General features: G+C 48.1%; 1 protein-coding gene, 2 non-coding genes and 1 pseudogene across 3 annotated transcripts; 2 read left to right on the top strand and 2 right to left on the bottom strand.

Moving 5' to 3' along the window:
* Positions 1-5,678: 5,678 nt before the first annotated feature.
* LOC138219028 (5S ribosomal RNA) lies at positions 5,679-5,797 on the bottom strand (annotated as a pseudogene).
* Positions 5,798-17,400: 11,603 nt separating this feature from the next.
* LOC138243797 (U7 small nuclear RNA) lies at positions 17,401-17,456 on the top strand. Its single transcript, XR_011192415.1, has one exon. It is a non-coding gene; the product is annotated as a U7 small nuclear RNA (small nuclear RNA).
* A 306-nt stretch (positions 17,457-17,762) lies between these two features.
* Positions 17,763-18,068, bottom strand: LOC138243428 (histone H4-like). Its single transcript, XM_069199029.1, has one exon. It carries the CDS (start codon positions 18,066-18,068, stop codon positions 17,763-17,765), a length of 306 nt encoding a protein of 101 aa, XP_069055130.1.
* A 753-nt stretch (positions 18,069-18,821) lies between these two features.
* trnay-gua (transfer RNA tyrosine (anticodon GUA)) lies at positions 18,822-18,910 on the top strand. Its single transcript is given in 2 exon segments — positions 18,822-18,858; positions 18,874-18,910. It is a non-coding gene; the product is annotated as a tRNA-Tyr (tRNA).
* Positions 18,911-21,124: the final 2,214 nt, after the last annotated feature.

A 21,124-nucleotide genomic window follows, 5' to 3' on the forward strand; every position in this document is an offset into this window, starting at 1 on the left:
CAATAAAAAAAATGATATTTATAATGCTTGAAGATTTTAACAATATAACGGACTTTACTAAAATGTTTACTTTTAAAATAAATCCTCACCCAGGCATCTGCCGTTAAAGGTTATGGGATGTAGACCCACGGTATCCAAAGAGGAACAGCTCTTTCCAGGGCACGCCGTCAAGAACAGCTATTACCACAGAACTCCTCAGAGATTGGCACACTGAACCGTTTCGCCACCATCAGCCTGTAGAACATGCTGGTGGTGCACTCCAGGAGGTCCACCCCATGGTTCCCCCACTTCACCCTCAGCTCCAGCCAGGCTGGGCCTGCTGCCCCGTCTTGTGGACGGAGCTTCTCCAGCCAACTGTCCGGGAGACCGAGTTTGAGCTGCTCATAATCCTGATGGATCTTACTGACAGGCAGCTTGTTGTCGACCTCTCGGACAGCGTCGACAATAGCCTGGGTGGGCAGAAAACTGTCCTTTACTTCATAAAGAAGATCCTTGACCTTGGATATGCCAGCCTCGTAGAGCTGCCTGTTCCATCGAGACCCCAGCAGGGGGTTGAGGAACAGAGGCTGCTCCAGAAGCTGGGCCCGGGTCTCCGGCGTGTAGGAGACATGCTGGGACATGAACTCCCCCCACGCCAGCAGGACCTCCCTGTAAAAGGGGGGCAGATGTTTTACCAGCCCCGGAGTCAGCCTCATCAGGAGGGTCTCCTGCCCCAAGCCCCCACAAGTCATCGAGGTAGCGTACCATTAAAAATCTTCCAAATGCCGACATTATCCAGGTCAAGGAATTTCTTCACTACTTTCAGCCTAAAGCTTTTCAGCTTCAGGCCTACATCACACAGCTTCAGCCCACCCCTGGAGATTTCCCCAATGAGGGTGTCATGAGTGACCCGCGGAGGCTTCCCCTCCCACACGAATCCCACCACCAGTTGCCTAATCTCATTCTCTACCCGTTCAGGAAGAGGCATCACAGACAGTGGGTACCACAAGAGGGACAGGCACAGTGTGTTAACGAGCAGGACCCTTCCCTTTAGGGTCAGGGACCTGTGTCTCCACCGATTTAATTGGCCCTCATCTTAATGAGCTTCTCCTTCCACAGGAGAAGCCCAGTGGCCTGCTCATCAGCGTTAATGTAGACGCCAAGGACCTTCAGGTGACCCGTCTCCACCCTGAAAGGGTAGCCGAGGAGCGGGGCAAGGTCTGCCCTCCCCACCGGCATGACCTCAGACTTCTCCAAGTTTACCTTGGCGCCCGAGGCAGCGCAGTAGGCCTGCACCACCTCTAAAATGGCCGAGATCTCCGCCACCTCTGCCAACGTCAGTCTGGTGTCGTCAGCATATTGGTAGATCAACGAGGTGGCGGTGCCCCCAGGCAAGGTCACTGGAAAGAAGCTCGTGAGGGAACCATTCACCTTGACACAGCTCACGATCCCCTTGTACACGAGCCTCACCCAGGAGATGAAGGCCTCGCCAAAGCCAAAGCTCTTCAAGACCTCAAACAGGAAGGAATGCTCCACCCTGTCGAAGGCCTTCTCCTGGTCCAGTTTCAGGACGTATCCACCCCTCGGCTGCTCCCGCATAAGGTCCACAACATCTCTGATGGAGCACACCGTGTCCGCAATGTCTCTCCACTTGAGGCTGTAGGTCTGCGAAGGCGACAGGATCCTGGGCAGAACCTTCCCGAGCCTGAGGGAGAGAACACGAGTTAGGATCTTATAGTCCGTGTTCAACAGGCTGATCGGGCGAAAGTTTTTCAAAAGGGAGGGATCCCCCTGCTTTTTGTAGACAAGAGAGATCACCCCCCTTCTCATAGATGGGGTCAGAGCGCCGGTCCTGGCAATCTCCTGGAACACCTCCAGAAGGAGGGGCCCCAGGGACTGCTGGAAGTGTCTGTAGAGCTTGGAGGAGAGCCCGTCCCACCCAGGGCTCTTGTTAGGAGACGAGCCCCGAAGTGCTTCAAGCACTTCCTCCAAGCTCAGTGCACTGTCACAGAGCTCACGATCGCTCTGTGACAGGCGGGTACTCACCTCAGCCAGCATGGCCCGGGTCTGCTGCTCATCCACCCCTTCGGACCAGAACAAGGCACTATAAAAAGAAAACACCTCATTCCTAACGGCCTCGGGGGCAGGGAGCCGCACACCGTCCTCTCCCACCAGCTCCTCAATGAAGGAGCTGCGCTGCCTCTCCTGCTCCAGGCCGAAAAAGAACCTCGTGCTCTTCTCGCCCTCGGCCAGATACTGGGCTCTGCTGCGCACCCTGGCTCCTCTCCACTTCTCCTCCTCCAGGGCTTGCAGCTCACCCCTCAGCTCCAGCAAGAGCTCGCAGCCCCCGCCGTGATCTGCCAGGAGCCCGAGCTCTGAGGTGATCCGAGCCCGAAGCTCTCTCTCCCGCCTGGCCTTCTCCCGCCCCTGGGACAGGCCATACGAGATACTGAACTCTTTGATGGCGTACTTGAGATTATCCCACCTGACCAGCTTTTCTGACCTATACAGGGGACACTGCAGCTGCTGCCGGATTAGGTCTTCTATGCCCTGACAGAATGAAGCCTCCCCCAGGAGCGCGTTATTAAAGCACCAGGGGCAGGGGCCCCGGTCCTCCTGTGCCCCTGCTACAGAGAAGTGAAGCACAGCATGGTCGCTCAGGGTCGTGAACACATAGCGCATATGGCTCAGGCACGGGAAGAGACTCATGTGCCCCAGCAACAGGTCGATCCGGCTCTGTCTCAAGACACCTTCAACGACCTGCCGCCGAAAAAAGTCCCTCCGCGCACCATAAGCCTGACACCACGCATCCACGAACCCGTGAGCCTCCGCACTGTGCTCCAGGAAGCTGCGAGCAGCGCTGCTCTTAAAGGTCATCCCAACCGCGACATTGAGCGCACTCAGTGCACAGTTAAAATCTCCGACGACCAGCCCTGGCTGCTTGAAGAAGGCGAGCCGCTCAGCTTCCCCATTGGGGGCGTAGATGTTGCTCAGCAGCACGGACTGTCCCAGAAACCCGAGACAGACCTGCAGGAGCCGGCCGTCCGTGTCGCGGTGCAGGAGCCTTACGGTCTCGTACACTCCCCTCCTCACCAGCACAGCCACCCCCCTCCTGCACAGGCCGGAGGCGTTGCTGTAAAACACCTCCCCGTCCCACTGTGCTCGCACCTTCCGGACACACTCCTCGTCCCAGAAGGTCTCCTGGAGGCAGACAACATCCGTCCGCCCCAGCAGAGCTAACACTGCCCCCAGCTTTGCTCAGTCCCTCAGCCCGTTGGCGTTTAAAGAGGCGAAAGATGCCATCACGTATATGGCCGGGAAAGAGTGAAGTTAATTCTCCGGCCCGCACAACAGTTTCCCCGCCCTTTCTGCCACATTCTCATTGCCAACACTTGCCGCTTCCTCCGCACCTCCTGTCTCCGCCACCGCAGAGACATCAGGGATGGTCTGAGGACAACTCTTGAACTGGGCTTGAGGTTGGGCTGAGGCCTGACGTGGTGCCACTGGATCCCAGCCTTCGAGGGCCCAGGCGGTTGTACCCCGGCTTGCCCACTCCCCTCCCCCTCCTCCCTGTCCTCCCTCTCCACCCCATCCATCTCCACCACCTCCCCTTCCCCCTCCATCTCCATGCTCAGTAATTCCCCCTCCTCTGTCCCTGCCCCATCCATCTCCAGACACCCATCCTCCATTCCTACTTCCACCACTTCCCCTACCTCTCCTCCCACGACCATATCCAACTCCCCTTCCTCAGTCTCTGCCAACAGTGCCTGCCAGAGTATTGAAGAGGCTCCCTCACCTGGCAGGGTGTCTTGTGGCCACTGCAGGGCAACTGGGCGCTTCCCCTCAGGCTCCTCTGGGTCCTCGGGCATCTCTTCGTTTGGGCCTATGTCCACCTTGCCAGGGTCTTGTCGCCGTTGCCGCTGCTGCTTGGTCACACGCCTCGCAGCAGTGCCTTTGCTGACCCCAGCAGGCTTCTCATCCCCTGGCCCAGAAGAGGGCCCTGCTGGCTCACCGGTAAGCTGGGGAACCGCTGACGGTGATGGTGGTGGTGGTGCTGGTGCCGTCGCCTCCTCCCTCTGCCTCTCTCCCTGCACAGGCTGGGGTGTCATAAGCCCACTGGTACGCTGAGGGGCCGCCTCTGGTGGTGGTGGTGCCCGTAGGATCTCAGCTGCACCACGCTGCACCGCCGCATGTTGTGGAGCAACCTCCCTCTGCTTCTCTTGCGGCACAGAGTGGGATGCAGCAGGATTGTTAGGGCAACGGGGCGCCCCTGCTGGTGGAGATGCTGGCTGGTCCCCGGCTCCTTTCTGCTGCACTGTACCCAAGATTGGAGGGGCCTCCCTCTGCCTCTCCCCCATCACCGGCTGGGGCGTTGCTGGCTCACTGGGGTCCTGGGGCGCCGCTGCTGGCAACTCTCCATGCTCAGCTGCAGCGGCCACCCGTAGTCCATCTTCAACCCCTTCAGCGTTGCGGGCAGCTGCTCCTGCGGCGGCTGGATCTTCCGGCTCTGGCTCGCAGTTGCAGCTCATGAGCGCATGGAGGCAGTCTGGGCACTTGGCAGCGGTGCAGTTCCTGGCGCGATGGCCGGGCTGTCTGCACTCATAGAAGAGGAACTCAGGGCAGTCCTTGGCGATGTGCCCCAAGTCCAGGCAGACATGACACACCCTTTGTTGCTGGTCATGGAGGACCCTGAAGTACTGCCCCCCCTCTGCCGTTGCGAAGCGGGTGCTGTATGGCAACGAGGCTACATGATCAGGAAAGCGAATCTGAACAAATCTCGTGCCATCAGCAATGGTGGTCCCGGGGTAGTGGCGCATCCTGATGTCCGAAATCACTCTCACCCCCCAGCTACTCAGCTTCTCCTTGATAGTCTAATCTGAGATATATGCCGGGAGGTGGAGGAAGGACACCACTACCTCCTTCCGCTCCAGCCAGTGGCAGTAGCAGGGTGTGGCCTGCACATCCAGCCCCACAGTCACCGTGTCTGCATGTTCCTTTGAGTCCAGAGTCAGTTCAAACTCTTTTGGCGTCTGGGGGCGGCAGGCAAAAAGAGAGCCCTCCCCACAGACGCCGTGCACCGCTGCGATAATAGCACCCGCTATTATCTCCACGCCACGGTTTCTCCACACCGCTCACATCCACCACAAAAGTATGCACCCTTGCAAAAACCCGCCGGGGGAGTCGGTCCGAATTCCTAATCCTTCTCTTTCCTACACCACTCTCCTCCTCCACTACAATAACATTCTCTGCCTCCATGTTTTTTCCTTCCATTAAAACACAAACAGGACTCAGAAAGCAACAAAAAAGCAACAAAAAAAACCCAAAAGTCTCTCCCCTCCCCAAACAGAGCTAGGCTGAAGGGGAGGGCTTCAAAAATCAACCAAAAACACCAAAAAACCACAAAAATCAAAGTCTTACTTAAGACAAACAAATCCTCTGTTCCTCTTCTTCTTCTCCTTCTTATAGAGAGGACAACTCCGTCACCTCTTTTACGACGCTGCTTTTTTTCCCTTGCGTTTTTCTCTTCTTCCACGTTCTCTCTCTTCACTGAGAATAGAATAAAAAATGCTCACGCTAATACACAAGCACCCGTGTCTCGCCAAAGCTGACAAATAAACAGACGGACAAGCCGCACTGCACGTGTGAACAAGGGAATGAGCGAGCGAGCGAGCGGGGATAGGGCGCCTCCTACGCTTAAAAGCTTACAGCACCTGGTATTCCAAGGACGTCTCTCATCCAAGTACTAACCAGGCCCATCCCTGTTTAGCTTCCGAAATCAGACAAGATCAGGTGTGCTCAAGGGGGTGTGGCCGTAAGCGAGAGCAAGGCTCGCTTGCACCCTTCTTATTGAGAGGACAGCTCCGTCACCTCTTTTATGACGCTGCTTTTTTTCCCTTGCGTTTTTCTCTTCTTCCCACGTTCTCTCTCTTCACTGCCTTCGTCCCCGATCTATTTCACTTCAGCCTTTCACTCTTGCTTCCTTCCAATGAGGACGGAGCTGCGAGAGAAAGGGCGCTATAGAGGATCGCTGTGGAGAGCTGCTGCTGTGCTTTGACATCTGAGCTCGGTGGAAAACAATCTCAATACAATTCTGAAAAACGCGACTCCCCGAACGCCAGCCGAACAAGTCTTGAAGTGGAAATCTAATAAGTAAATTGTTTCTTAAAATGTAGAGAGCTTTGCAAAAAATATATTGGTGCTTTAATATAATATATTTCAAGGATGTAAATGCTGTGCTACAGTACGTGCAGAATTTTAGGAAACAGTGCATCAACAAAGTACACTGTTTAGGTTACTTTAGAAGACAATGTACCAAAACAATATATGCTGTCTGGGTCGTTAGAATTAGCTGAAAGTAACTGATTAGCTTTGAATAACAAATCTAGTGCTTCTTCTTTCGCTTTTTGATGTAATCTGTTTTCTCTTAGGGAAAGGGGAACTTTTAGAAGGGACAAAGCGCTGAGCTTTTTTACAGCGCAACGTCTTTTAAAAACCCTGTACTGCTTGTAACAAATTGAGTCTCTGGTTGCACTTTGCGAAGTGGCAGCAGGGCTTGCAATATTGAAATAAAGACCTTACTCAGGTGAGAACTCTCTCTTGTGGCTTCCTTGATAGTTCCATGACAATTTGGGGGCTTGTCCGGGATCAGAAACCTGAACGCGAACGGCTGCTGAAACTCCATCCGGACCCTGACAATTTTAGCAAAATTGGACAAACCTCGAAGGATAAATTGTTTATCCTTCCAGAGACGCGTCTGGAGAATTGGCAGCTGTCTGACGCCAGTAAGTGATCCTTAAAAATTAATAGTTTGAGAAGCGAGCCACAGGGGTGATCTCACGCGGGTTTGATGAGTCTGGGACTCATATAAAGAACTTATCTTAACACAGACGTGTGGTTTTTGCTCTGCGGAGTAGTTGATGTGATAAGGTTCTAAGTAAGGCACCGATCGGTAAAAATGGGAAATTAAAATTCAAAGATGAAAAAGGGACCGAGCAGTCCAGCAAAAGTACATGTACGACAAATTCAGAGAAACAATTATAGCCTGGGTTAGAGTAAAAAAAATGTTTTATGTTCATGAACTGTAAAGCTAGGGTAATAGGTGTAAGGGAACTTGCACATAATTTATATATGATAATTAGGGGCCCATAACTATGAAGGATCTTTGTAAGTGAATCAGAATGGACAGAGGAAAGTTGAATTAGGAAAAAGAAGTTTCCTGAAGAAGGGGAAACTTAGAAGAGAAGGAGAAGAAAGGAAATAAAGTGAATTGGAAAACTTATGTAATGGAAAGAGGAATCACAGAAATAATGGGAAGCTTCAAAAAAGACTAGTCTTGAAACTAAAGAACAGCAAGCTGCAGCTAAAGTCATGGCCATGCCTTCTAAAAAGAAAAAGTCTCCACCGAAACTAGAAAGCGGTCCGGAGCCAAAGCCTTTTCACTTGTTCGTGAAATGCTAATGTGCACTTTTACAGGTCCAGAAGGAACTCCAGCATATGTACATTGACATTGGTCTCCTAGTGAATTATTTGCATTAATTAAGTCTTTTCCTAAATTGCCTGATGACCGTAAAGAATTTCGAAGAAAGGCAAGCCTTGTTCTTGATTGTCTTAAGCCTAATTACAGTGACATAACCTTGTTGCTAGATTATATTGTTCCTAAAGGTTTACAACGTCGTCTAAAAAGGAGGAGGCAGATTGGCGGATACGTGACCCAAATGATGAAGAAGTATCCATCTAAATTAAACCACACGGACATGGAGAGGAAAAGTTAGGCGGCCGCTTCTAAAAAGAGGTAAGGACTCCTCTTTTCTAAAAAGTCCCTTGTCCTCTCCATGTTGCTGTGGTGCTGAAGCAAGTACAACAGAAAAATGAGTTAATGGTGTATGTGTTTTTAGATGCCTGTATTGTGAAGGTGGGGTAGAAAAAAAGAGATAGCTGAAGGAATAGCGTCTCGCCCTGCCCGTGCGAAACAATCCAGGTGTTGCATCCTGGTACACGACTGCAGTACGGCTGAAGGTAGTAACTAGAACTGTACTCGCAGAAGAGCCGAAAATGGTAACTCGATTCAACTGTGTGTTTAAAGCCAGGATTTGGAACCTGGTCCGTGTTCCCGAATTGTGATAGTTCGTCAGTTTGTCTCGACTGGGGGGTTCCGCGGGGCGCGTGGGAGACATGTAAATGGTTTGGTGTGAAGAAAAAAAAAAGTTTGATTAATCCAAAGTGAAACTTAAAAGAAATATGTCAGACGGAATTTAGGCTGAACAGGAATGTAGAAAAGTGTATGAACATTTGGATAAAAATAAACAATATTTAGAGGAATATTTGAGAATTCAACAGAATATCATAGATGAGACGCAAAAATCCCTGATGGAAAAGCTAAAAGCAATGGCTGAACGAAACGAAGTTATATATGCAGAAAAAGAAACAGCAAAAGAAGAAATAGAACGCCTTAAGAGAGAATCTGGGAGAAGGGTGGGAATTAGTGTGGAGATTTTTGAAAGAGCATTACCCACCGAAAACTGATTAGAGAAAAGTAACAGCATGTCAGCAGAAGGAAGTGAGGATGTTTTCAGATTTTACAGAAAGGTTTATAGCTTTATGGATAGTATACTCGGGGTTAGCCGATGAAAAGGAAGTGAATGAAGATACTTCCACAGTAATAAACCAAATTTACTTGAGTGTGTTAAAACCTGATGTTGCCAAGAATGTACAACTATGCTTTCCTGATATTACGGACAGTGGAGACAGATTTGATTTAATAACTCGCGAAGCATGCATGCAGAAGTGCGAGCGCTGCAAATGGGAGGTAAAAAGACTCCCAAGGAGGAGAAAAGGGAGCCGCCAGTTTGTCGAAACTATTGTGCGACTTTCATGTTATACCGAGATATAAAACCCCAAAGACAAAACTACCAATAAGCTGGTGTGCAGTTACTAAAAAAAATGTGTTTTTTGGAGAAATTGGAAGAAAGAGGCTTGATTTCACAATTAAAGAACATGTCAGAAGCTGAAACGAGAGCCGTGCGTGAACTAACAGCTTTAATCTAGTAAACCCCTCTTTAGCCTTCCTAAATTTATCTCAGGATTGAAATAAAAGTGAAATAATCTTACAGTGTGCAGTAACTGGGGGACACAGGAGCACAGCTGTTCCGTTTTTAGACTAAAACAGCATAAAAATGTGATATAAAGTTTTCTAATAGGTAACAGGAGGCTACAGGAGAAGGAGTGCAAGGGTTGTGTTTAAAGCAAATATAAGCTGTCAGAGTCTGCTTGGGTAAAGATGTACAGTTTCAACTACTGATGTGGGTGGGGGACACCCCAGACCTATTTTAGGCCCAGACTGTAGCATTTCATAAGGAATTACTGCATGAAATAGCATTTATGTAAACCTAACTCAATAGAGTTATGTGATATTGTGATTGTTTTACCTAATGAGGGAATCCATAAGGCCGGGCTACTCCAAGTACTGGATCTTGAAAAAAAAAGGAGTATAAAACCAACTACATGATAAAGCCAGGGTGAATGCCTTCTCAGAACGAGCTTGTCCAGTGATGTATTGGTTTAAGGGGGGTAGTGCAGTCTAAAGACAAGATTGCCTTGACCCCTGCAGCAGAAACCGGTTTTGATGTTTTGAGACAAGCTTTTTTGCAGGCACTGGCCCTGGACTGGATTCCCTCAGACGGATCATCTGTATGTAATCTGTCTGTAAGTGAAAGAAATGGGTTGTGAGCCGTTGTGCTGGTGCAGGAACATGGAGATAGGCATCGTCTGGTGGGTTATTATTATTCAGGACCCCTTGATGCGGTGGCCAAGGGGCCGTGTTTATGTGTTGTGCAGGCTACCTGCCTGGCTGTATAAACTGTGAATAATCTGGTGTAGAACTAGCAGACCGAATGAAAATATTTAATTGAAACTTGTAAATATGCTAAATGGAAAATTGTAGCAATTTATATAGACTGTATATATACATTTGGTGTATGCTACAATTTTGGATGGCAGTGAAGGAATAGGGATTTCCCCAACATGGAAGGGACTCCAGTCAAGAATGCTGGGTTTGTCTCTGAACTGTTAGAAGCTTTGCAGCTACTGGCTGAAGTAGCTGTGGTAAAGTATAAATCACATAATAAAGAAATGTTTCCAGTAACTCGAGGGAACAACTTTGCAGATGTAGCTGTCAGGTGCACAGTCCAGGTAGAACAGGAGTCTGAGACCCCTGTGAGACCTCTGTTGGTGAAAAGGGGACAGCTACAGGATATTCAGGCTGAGGCCTCTAAAGCAGAGAAAAGGACATGGTTAGAAAAGAGTGTGGTGCTGCCAGCACACTGGACGCTCTGCATGCCCTCACAGCCTAATGCCCTTTGTAGCTCGACTAATGCACTCTGTCGGACACCTGGGTGGGGACCGTGTTTGAAGCAGTAGCCACTTATGTGGTAACTCAATGTGATGCTTATCAAAGGAACTCAACTACAGTTCAGGTGCAGGTGCTACAGCTCAAAAGGCCTGCTCCTGAGAAACCTTTCACGCAGTAGCAAATGTTTACAATTTACAATTGTAAAGGGAAACCTTGGCTCTTATCATCTGTTTTCCCAGTGGGTTGCTGTCACTGCCTCTGTGTCTACCAAACACTTGATGATGGAGATAAGCCCTCGGTGGGCACTGCCCTACCGCTTGTATTATGATCAAGGGACAGGCTGTGGCTGCATTATTCGGGGTGAGATGGACTGAGATCACCCTCAGTCTGCTGGAACAGTGCAATGAAGGAACAGAACTCTAAAAGATCGACTAGACATCAGACTGAAGGAACGCCATGGAATGCGGGCTGGATCAAACAGAACTGTGTAATAGAGCCTGTTTGATATCATCACAGGCCAATCAACGAAACTTCCTGGAGGGATGAATTTGGCTAATGGATTGTTGAATTTGCTAATTCTCTATTGTAGTATTGTAGGTTGTTAATTGAAGTGGTGCACGGGGCTGGTGAACAGATGCTGGACACTTGGAGACCTCCAGTAGAGGGAAGACACGACCTGATACCTGGCGAGTGGGTGTGGTGAGGAAGATATACCCTGCCAGATGTTGCAACCCTGCTGGGAAGGACCATATCAAGTGCAACTGACTACCGACTCTGCCATCTGAGTGACAGGATGAGATCGCTGGATCTACGCATTGCGCCGACACCGAACCACTGCACCAGAGACTGAGTGAACATTAATTATTATATTGTCAGTGTTTCTGTGTTTGTTGAGCTTCCTGAGGGGGGGCGACAGTGTACCTGTTAAGTGTAATGAGTTTTACTTTGATAAAATGGGGATATGGAATCAATACTTTATCAGTCAGCCACAAATAATAATCAGAGCTCATGTTGGGATTGTATTGCTATAAAAGATGCTCATGGGAGTAATCCCCTTTGATAGAGGTGATTATTTAGGTTTATTGGCATGGGTAAATAGCCCTGCTTTTAGTCTGAGTGTAACTCAGATCTATTAAAATGGAAATAACTATGCTCCTCGCTATAATCACAGTTTTAGGCCATTCTCTATTAGGGTGATAGACAGCTGTTTAGGTGAGCAAAGACTAAACAGTACTTGTATTCTAGACAATTATTAGCAAATGAATGACTTAGCAAATCACATCTATGATGAAGAAAAATATATATCACAATTATAATCCAGATGATTGGGGCATTGGTGCATGGCTACAGTCTGTGCTAGGAACCTGGAGAGGGTCTCTGGTTCAATACATATTTGTGTGTCTGGTATTATTCGTTATGATCATACTGTTAATATCCTGCTTGAAAAACATGTGGACTAAAGCTGCTGCTTCTGTGCTAATTGTACGCCCTGAAGGGATCATGAAGGTAAAAAAAAATGTAGAGAAAGGTTCTCCTATCTAGTGGCAGAACCTGATGGGTAGAACAATATAGTTTTAAGGGGAGTTACCCTTGGGAGTGATTCCCATAGATGCACATTATTATTATGGTTTGTTTGTTTATAATAAGATGTTTTGCAGGAACGGACCAAAGAGAAATTTTACAACTTCAGCTAGAATTGTTCTGCAAAACGGCACAGCTGAGGCAGTGGAACAATGTGTAGATTTTTCTAAGAGTTATTACCCAGCTGTTGACCAATCTTGTAAAAAACCCCTAAGAAAAATGCTGGGCTCCAGCCCACAGGGATTTACCTGTGCTGTAAGAACTAATGCGTGAATAAGTAGACTGGATTCTGGTGAAAGACAGGAAAAAGAGGTGGTGTTCGCTCAGGTGGAGGGGGCCGTGCCAGGTGCCCTGAATTCATGCTTCCCACTGTAAAAAGGTCACAAACGAACTGAGCAAAGAGCAGGAGTGATGTCTCCACAGGGATAGATGGGGATCACATGCTTGGGACTGATGTGCCCAGCCTTTTTCCTTTTTATGTGGAAGCCTGTCACCCAGAAGCCCAGAAAGAGGAAGAATCTAAACGCGAAGCCTCTTTGTATACAAACTGGCTGAATGAAACTGATAATGAGGGGGATATGAGTAATTTGTGGTACAAATTTATAAATCATACTGTAAAGTTAAAGAAATTTAATGCATCTTGTTATGTATGTGCTTTAATGCCTCATTCTACAGCCTCACCCATTTCTCTCCTGGTTAGAATCACATCACTGTTTGGGCCAGGGGGAATGTTTTTCTTTAAGTAACTAACACCGATTATAGTAGCTGTGATACTTGTCTTCCTGTTTTTGTGTTGCTGTTCGACTTGTATTATTCCAATGCTTCAAAATATGGTAATGAATATGTTTGCGCATCAGTATGTTCTGGTAAGAACGCAAGAACCCGAAGTATGGGAGCCTCCTGGGAGTCCATATGAAGAATCAAACTTTTAATCATTTTCAAGAATAAAAAGGAGGGAATTGTAGTGGAAATCTAATGAGTTAATTGATTCTTAAAAATGTAGAGAGCTTTACAAAAAATATATTGGTGCTTTTAGATAATATTTCAAGGATATAACTGCTATGCTACAGTACGTGCAGAATTTTAGAAAACAGTTCGTCAACAAAGTACACTGTTTAGGTTAGTTTAGAAGACAATGCACCAAAATAATATATGCTGTCTGGGTCATTAGAATTAGCTGAAAGTAACTGATAAGCTTTGAATAACAAATCTAGTTTTTCTTCTCTCGCTCTATGATGTAATCTGTTTTCTCTTAGAGAAAGGGGAAGTTTTAGAAGGGACCAAGTGCTGAACTTTTTTACAGCGCAACGTCTTATAAAAACCCTGTACTGCTTGTAACAAATTGAGTCTCTGGTTGCACTTGGCGAAGTGGCAGCAGGGCTCCCAATATTGCAATATTGAAATAAAGACCTTACTCAGGTGAGAACTCTCTCTTGTGGCTTCCTTGATAGTTATATTTCCATGACAGTGGTAAGGGAGAACCGTTTCCTCGTCCTAGAGGAAACAGAACTTTCTTCCCCCGAGGCCCAGGAACAACTGGAGGAGGCAGCCCAGGAAGAGGTAACCCCCTCCCCCGAGGCCCAGGAACAACAGGTAGAGGCAGTCCAGGAAGTCAGAACCCCCTCCCCTGAGACCCAGGAACAACAGGAAGAGGCAGCCCAGGAAGTGGAGCCCCCCTCCCCGAAGGCCCAGGAGCAACTGGAGGTCCCCGAAACTCCTGGAGAAAGGGAAGAAAAAAGCCTTCCCGAAGCGGTGGCGGAGAGTATCCTCGAGGAAGACGAGGATTACTTTGAAGCCGCCCTGGAGCCGGGACTGATGGTAGGGCTGGACCTGTCCAGCATGTTTACCTTTCAGTCCCCAGCGAGACCTGGAGGGAGCCCAGCATATTCCCCCCAGGACCCGAACGAGAGGAGTTACATCTAGGCTAAACAGTGCCCAGATGTAGACTCCCAAGTTTTCCACTGTAAGCACAAAGAGAGGAGGTTCAACTTTCACTTGTTTAATCATGATTGTGCAACTAACCTTTCTAACAACTAACGTGAGAGGGCTGAGAGACCCAGTGAAAAGACGGGGAGTCTTTCATGATCTGTCCTCAAAGTCTTTCTCAGTTTGTTTCTTACAGGAGGTCCACCTGAAGGATGAAAGCGACAAGCTGACATTTACCAGGGAATGGACGAAGGGAGAATCATGCTGGAGCGTAGGAGGGGTCCACTCTTCCCGAGTGGGAATCCTCCTCGGAAATCCAGAGATGACGCTGGTTTCCTCCTTCTCGGTGGTGCAGGGCCGGATCCTGGTCGCAGACATCGACTGGAGGGGGCAGAAGTTGAGAGCAATTAACGTCTATGCTCCGACGGAACCCTCTATCCGGAAGGAAGTGTTTGCTGACCTGGCCAGCTGCTGCACCACCAACAGACAGGTGGTGCTTGGCGGGGACTTCAACGTCGACTGGGAGAAGGGGAGCGACGCTAGCTCGGCAGAGCTGGAGTCGCTACTCAAGCAGTTCTCCCTGGTAGACGGTTTCAGACGGTGCCGCCCTAACGACGCCGGAACGACATGGAAAAACTCCCGGGGAGTGTGCAGCCGCCTGGACTACATCTTTCTGCACACGACCTGCTCCCTGGAGTCGGCGACGGTGTCCCCGGAGTGGTATTCCAGCCACGAGCGCTTGACGGTGGTGGCTAACACCAACCTGCCGGAATTCGGTCGTGGGTACTGGAAGCTGAACCGGGAGATACTGGAGGAAGACGACTTCAAGGCACTGTTCCGTAAAGACTACGCGAGCTGGGTCGATCTGAGAGACAGCTACAGCTCCATGGTGGAATGGTGGGAGTCGGTGAAAGACAGGACCCGAACCCTGGCGCAGACGTACTGCAGACGGAAGGCGGCCAGGGAGAGGAAGGAAGCTGCACGACTCCAGAGACAACTAGAGGAGGAGTACAGCTCGGCTAACGGGGGAGGAGCCTTCAATTCAGCCCGGGCACGGGACCTGAAGGAGAGGCTCCGCAAACTCAATCAGGTCCGAGGAGCTCAGAAAAAGAGGGTGATCCACGGCTTGAGACGGGGAGATGGAGAGGAAGTGCTGGACGAGAGCGACAAGGTAGAAGCGGCCACCGCTTTCTACACAGAGCTCTTTTCAGAAAAGCAGACGGAGGTGGAGGCAGGCGATGCTTTTCTGGAAGAGCTGAAGAGCTGAAGGCACGAGTACCGGAGGAGGTGAGGGAGGACTTGGAGGGTCCGATCGCGGCCGAGGAGCTGAAGCTGAAGGTCATCTCTTGTCCACGGAGAATGGCAAGGTGCCAGGGCCGTACGGACTCCCCAAGGAATTCTACACCCGCTTCTGGGACACCCTGGCGGCAGATCTGGTGGAAGTGGCGCAGGAGATCTTCCGCTGGGGGAAACTCGGAGACACCATGAGGGAGGGCATCATCTCCTCTTCAAGAGCCCTTAGCAGAGACGGTGAGACGGGACCCTGTCATCGACGGCCTGGAGATACCGGGAGGCGCGGGGGAAACCCTGAAGATCTCCCAGTACGCCGACGACACAACGCTGTTCCTGAGGTCGGACAGGGGGTTGAGGAGGGCCCTGCAGGTCATGGAGCAATACTCCAGAGCCTCGGGGTCGAAACTCAACCGCCGAAAGAGAAAACTGAAGTTCTTCGGGCCCTGGAAGCACAGGACGACAGCGCCGGAGGGTCTCAAGCTCTGCACGGAGCCCCTCAAAATACTGGGGGTTTCCTTCCAGAGCCAGGACAACGAGACCAACAACTGGACCAAGAGGATCGCCAAGGTGAATGCGAAGCTGGGTCTGTGGAAAACGCGGTCGCTGTCCTACACAGGGAAAGTGATGGTGTTGAAAGCAGACATCCTGCCGGCTTTGGTTTACCTGGTGGTGGTGTACCCGCTGCCGGCCAGACTCAGACGAGCGCTGCAAGGGATGATCTTCGGCTTCGTCTGGGGCGGCAAGTATGAGTACATCACTCGAAAACCGGATGTTTCAGCCGGTCGAAGAAGGGGTTCGAGATGTCCCACATTTCCCCCTGAAACTCGACTGCATCTTCTACTGCAACCTCTGTCGGGCGCTGCAGGAGCTCATTGGCCACAAGTACCAGTACTTTGTCAGGCTGTGGCTCTCCGTCCCGATGAGGCACTTGGTCCAGTGGTCAAACACTGGGCCCAAGGCAGAGAGGCAACCGAAGTTCTACACCCACGCTGTCAAGTGGAGCAGGAGGTACGAGGCCACGAGACAGCCAGAGCTCTGCACCAACCACAGAGCCCTGTACAAAGAGGTGAGGGGGCATTTGGTCGCTGACGAAAGGCTGCAGGTTCCCAGACAAGTCTGGGAAAGAACACAGCCCAAAGAACTTGACAACCAACTGAAGGACCTCAACTGGATGGCTGTGCACAAGAGACTGGCTACCAGAGAGGTCCTCTACAGACACTCGCTAACCAGGAATCCGCATTGCCCCCGGGACACGTGTTTTGTCGAGGAGACTCAGGAGCACGTGTTCTGGAGCTGCCTCTTCGCCAAGGTGGTGTGGGGCAGAATGGACAACATTATGCAACTCCTGGGAAAGGATGCGGTGCTCAGTTACCAGTACATTCTGCTGGGGGCTGGCACCCACCGGACTGGACAAGGGGACACAGGACCTGTGGGGGCTGCTACTGTCCCTCACAAAACAAGGACTGTGGAAGGCGAGGAACACTCTCATCCAGCACAACATAAAGTGGGGGGCGAGGGAGCTGGAGGAGAGGATCCTGGCGGACCTCAGGAGGAGGACGAAAAACCACTTCGCCAAATGGGGTCTCCCCACGGGGAGGGAGCGCTGGAATGGACTTTGGGCCCTATACAGAGATTAAAGGACAATAGCAAGTGGTAGGTTTGGAGGGACTCTCTTAATTGCGCAAATCCGCCCCCACTTGCAAAGATTGATAACGGACAATCAATCTCCGTTCCGCCGTTGTTTTTTATTACATGGAGTGTTAATATGTGTGAGATGTTCCTTTTCAGATGTTTTTTTTTTGCGGAATAAAGTATATTTTGTAGAACAAAAAAAATCTTATGACAAGGTTTACAAGTTATCTGTTGAACTACATTCTAATAGGTGTGGTCACATTCCAGGTCATTTGTTTACGTTTTTGTTTCTGCAGCAACTGTTAGATGAAATGTGCTAATATGTAACCTAACTCCAGTGTGAATAACTAGAAGAGGGGAGCAGCTCCATTCCAGACCAAGGGAGCTTTGAGATTGGCTGGGCCAGATCTCTCATTTGCATACCTGATTTGGAAATACAACACTAAACCCCCTTCTTGCATGGATTTAACTTGCACCCAAGAGTCCCCTACTGTGTATTGCTACTTATTTTTTTATGATAAGTGGTGATTACCAGTTGACAGGTTTTATTTGTTGAATTATAAATGGTTTTGTATTATCATCCTGAATGGCCTGTACTCAAGGTTTGGTAGGGTATGTGTTTTCATTTCATTTACCAAATTGAATTTTTGCTCTTTTAGTATTTGTCTAGAAGGCTTTCTGAAGTCAGGAAGCCCATTTATTTGGTGAAAAAGGATTCTGTATTAATATTAATATTTCTCATACAACATAAATAGGGTCTTTTATGAATAAAAAGATCTTGCACTTGGAAATCTTGATAAAGCTGTGTGCTTCCATACACTCAAGCAGTTTTGATTCCTAATATTTGACCTTAGGTGCGGGAACGGGTCTTTTTTGCCATTTGATTTCCAATTGATCAGCACAGTATAGAAAATAGACCCATAAAGCAACCTCAGCAGTGACAAATGTCACTGGGTCACTTGGGTTTATACGTCGGGGTCCGGTAGTGAAGCTCCGCTCCTGTTTAGCCTCCGAAGCCGTACAGGGTGCGGCCCTGGCGCTTCAGCGCGTACACCACGTCCATGGCAGTAACGGTCTTCCTCTTGGCGTGCTTGGCGTGCTCGGTGTAGGTGACGTTCTCCAGGAACACCTTCAGCACCCCGCGGGTCTCCTCGTAGTTCAGCCTGGAGATCCGCTTCACTCCCCCACGGCGAGCCAGGCGGCGGATGGCGGGCTTGGTGATTCCCTGGATGTTGTCACGGAGAACCTTATGGTGACGCTTAGCGCCTCCTTTCCCGAGTCCCTTTCCGCCTTTGCCTCTTCCAGACATCTTCTAGTTATCAGCTGTGAACACGACACACACTGCTCATCTTTGATGTATAATAGACATCTTTCTTTGATTTCTATTATACATCAAAGAAAGATTTTTATAGGTGTGGAAACTAGTAAATAAAGCCAATGATTTGTTTTAGAAATGTATTATTAAAATATACAATTATTCACACCTTAACAATATGTAGTTCAAATTATACATTATATACAATATTGTATTCAAATGTCTAATCATTATAAAAAACACAACTAGTAAACTTCAGTTACAAATTCTAGTAACATGGCAATATATATATATATTAATGACAAACACAAACTAATTACATGAACACGCTAATATTTAACTCAAAACCACATTTCGATTCAAATATAAATTTTTAAAATTTACAACTTCTTTATTTATTTGAAAATATTATTAATGTAGCACAAACGCTACTTTCTAATAAAGACAGAAAGAAACTGTTTGTTTTGTGTCTCATGGTGATCCTCCTCTCGAGACTAATGAAATGTTTAATATGATCCCTCGAGAAAAAAAAGGAATCAATTTCCGCCTGGAATGATTGATGCCCCATCAAACATTTTGTAATATCCCTGGAAGTTTATACAGTAGAATCCTGGTTCGTGGCTTAAATTCAAGTTAATGAGACTAAGGAAACGAGTTGGAAACTTGATGTCGAAGTGGGATTTAAATCACCCATTTCACATTTTACTTCATTGGGCAGTATGTTCCAGAAAGCAATGCCACAGCATCTCTTCGATAGCTCAGTTGGTAGAGCGGAGGACTGTAGTGGAGTCAACAGGGAATCCTTAGGTCGCTGGTTCGATTCCGGCTCGAAGGAAGGTGCTTTTCGTGTAATTTAATCAAAGAGTTAAAAAAGCGAATCAGTTTTATTCAGACATTGATCAAAAGCTCAATAATCGACTAAGCAAAGGCTCCTGTTCCGAATTCAGCCCACGTCTGATTGTCTTTATTTAGCCAAGATCTGATCTTTGAATTAAGGGACTACACTGTCTGTTTTGTAATTCAAAAATACATACAAATGTCAAGTTTTTTGTAGATATAAAGGTGTTCTCTGTTTTCAAAGGATAGTTACTTAATTGGCATAATGATTTGGTATTGATTTTGTATCGTTGTATTATAAAGTTTGTGCTTTCTGTGTTTTTATCGTATTGTGAACTTATTTTTTAAACAAATGCTTACAAAGGCAAACACGGCACACATCTGTTTATACCAGCGGTGAAAAGTACAAGCTACTGCGCACTTCTGGGAGTATAACAGGTTCGATATAAAGTGGCAAAAATATAAAAGGGGAAAATACCCCAGACTGCGTGTAAAGCCCTCGTTGTGACTGTTTTAGATAAAAATGGCGTACTGTGCACGAAATTTTGCAGAAACACAATCTGATATTTTGATAATTATTATTTTGCAGTATGAGGCCCAGGATCCAAATCTTCAGTTCTGATTTTTTTAAGTGATATCTTTCCTTCCTGTCGTGGAAGTCACACGATGTGAGCAATTGTTTTTTTTACGTTGCGATCCAAAGAGCCTCAGACGCACTGTAACCAAACCAGGATGGATTCTGCTGGGAGCCGGACTGAGCTCATTCTCACTCCCTGTGCTAAAAACAGAATTAGCTCTTCCCCGAACATCGTCTACAGCTGCTGGATGGTGCTCTGAGTCTTACTGCTCCGGCAATTACTTTGACGAAAGACAGATCACTTGTGCGCTTTTAACCTTCTCGCAGCTACGGGCGAGACTGACGCTCGCGATATGAAGGCACCCGCTGGAACACATTCTCTAACTTTCACAATCGCGACAGACTTCTCTTTTTAAAAAAAACGTAGATATAGCCCTGAAAAAAGCATTAGCTTTATCAGTTTTTACATTAATCTATTGTAACGCAACGGGGGCTCAGGCGGGCGCCCTTGCCGCATCTGGTCGGCCCAAAGTATAGGTGGCTCGAACCCGGGACTTCCGCGTCTCTCTGCAGCGACATAGCCCCGTGAGCTAAAGAGAGATCTCTCTACAGCCCAGTAGCTGTGGTCCTGCTATCACAGGGAAGGGCGGTGACGTCACCCACTCTGGTACGCCGGCTCTTACACACACTGCTTGTCGGCCGTAAGCGTTACACTATTTTGAATCAAAGTTTGATATTTTTTTTATTTTTTATTGCATTTTACATTACAATAATAATAATCATCATCATCATCATTATTGCGTACACTTATATAGCGCTGTTCTGGATACTCCACTCAATGCGCTTTACAGGTAATGGGGACTCCCCTCCACCACCACCATTCTCCTGAATGATCACAGAGACTCAGGACCTCGGTTTAATGTCTCAGCCGAAGGACGGCACCTGTTTACAGTTTAGTGTCCCCGTCATTGTACTGGGGTATCAGGACCCGCATGGACCGCAGGGTGTGCGCCCAGCAACAGAAACCAGACGTGTGTCGGGCTCGGCTGTGAGCAGGACAATGACGTCATGGGGACAAAGTAGAGGAAATCAAAACGGTTCTATAAAAGACCTGTGTCAGCTGTTGGTTTGCAGTCTGGGCTCTAAATCCTCCGATCCGATTTTAAATCTCTCTAATACCTGAGCTGCGGCTTCTTCCGAGTATTTATTCGTATACTTATTATGTGTAAATGTATAGATGAAACCTTTCATATATTGTTCAGTTTAAATCAAAATGCTTTACTGATACAAGAGAGAAGTATAGTATGAAAGATGTGACAAATTTGTGATTTCTTGGAACAAAACGGTTTTTATTTGCATTCGAAATGAAGCGGATTTTTAGCGCGACACCCAAACCCTTTGTCTTTTTTAGAGTGATTTTTAAACAGACATAAAAGTAGAAAATGTGTTTTTTTTAGTACTGCAATAGCAGGGTCAGTGGCGTAATGAATAACGCGTCAGGCCTCGCGTCGGAAAATTATAGGTTGGCCTGCCGTCTGGCTTGTTGCGTTTATACCACTTACATTCTTTTATATAAATGAACTCCACCTGAAAGCTATAGAAAACACTTTGGGTAAGTTGTCTGCAGCCTCATGTG

The sequence above is a fragment of the Lepisosteus oculatus genome, chromosome 14, assembly GCF_040954835.1.
Source record: "Lepisosteus oculatus isolate fLepOcu1 chromosome 14, fLepOcu1.hap2, whole genome shotgun sequence".
Classification (NCBI taxonomy): Eukaryota; Metazoa; Chordata; class Actinopteri; order Semionotiformes; family Lepisosteidae; genus Lepisosteus; species Lepisosteus oculatus.

Coding starts and splice junctions, on each gene's coding strand:
- LOC138243428 (XM_069199029.1), bottom strand. CDS start 18,068: ATGTCTGGAAGAGGCAAAGGCGGAAAGGGACTCGGGAAAGGAGGCGCT.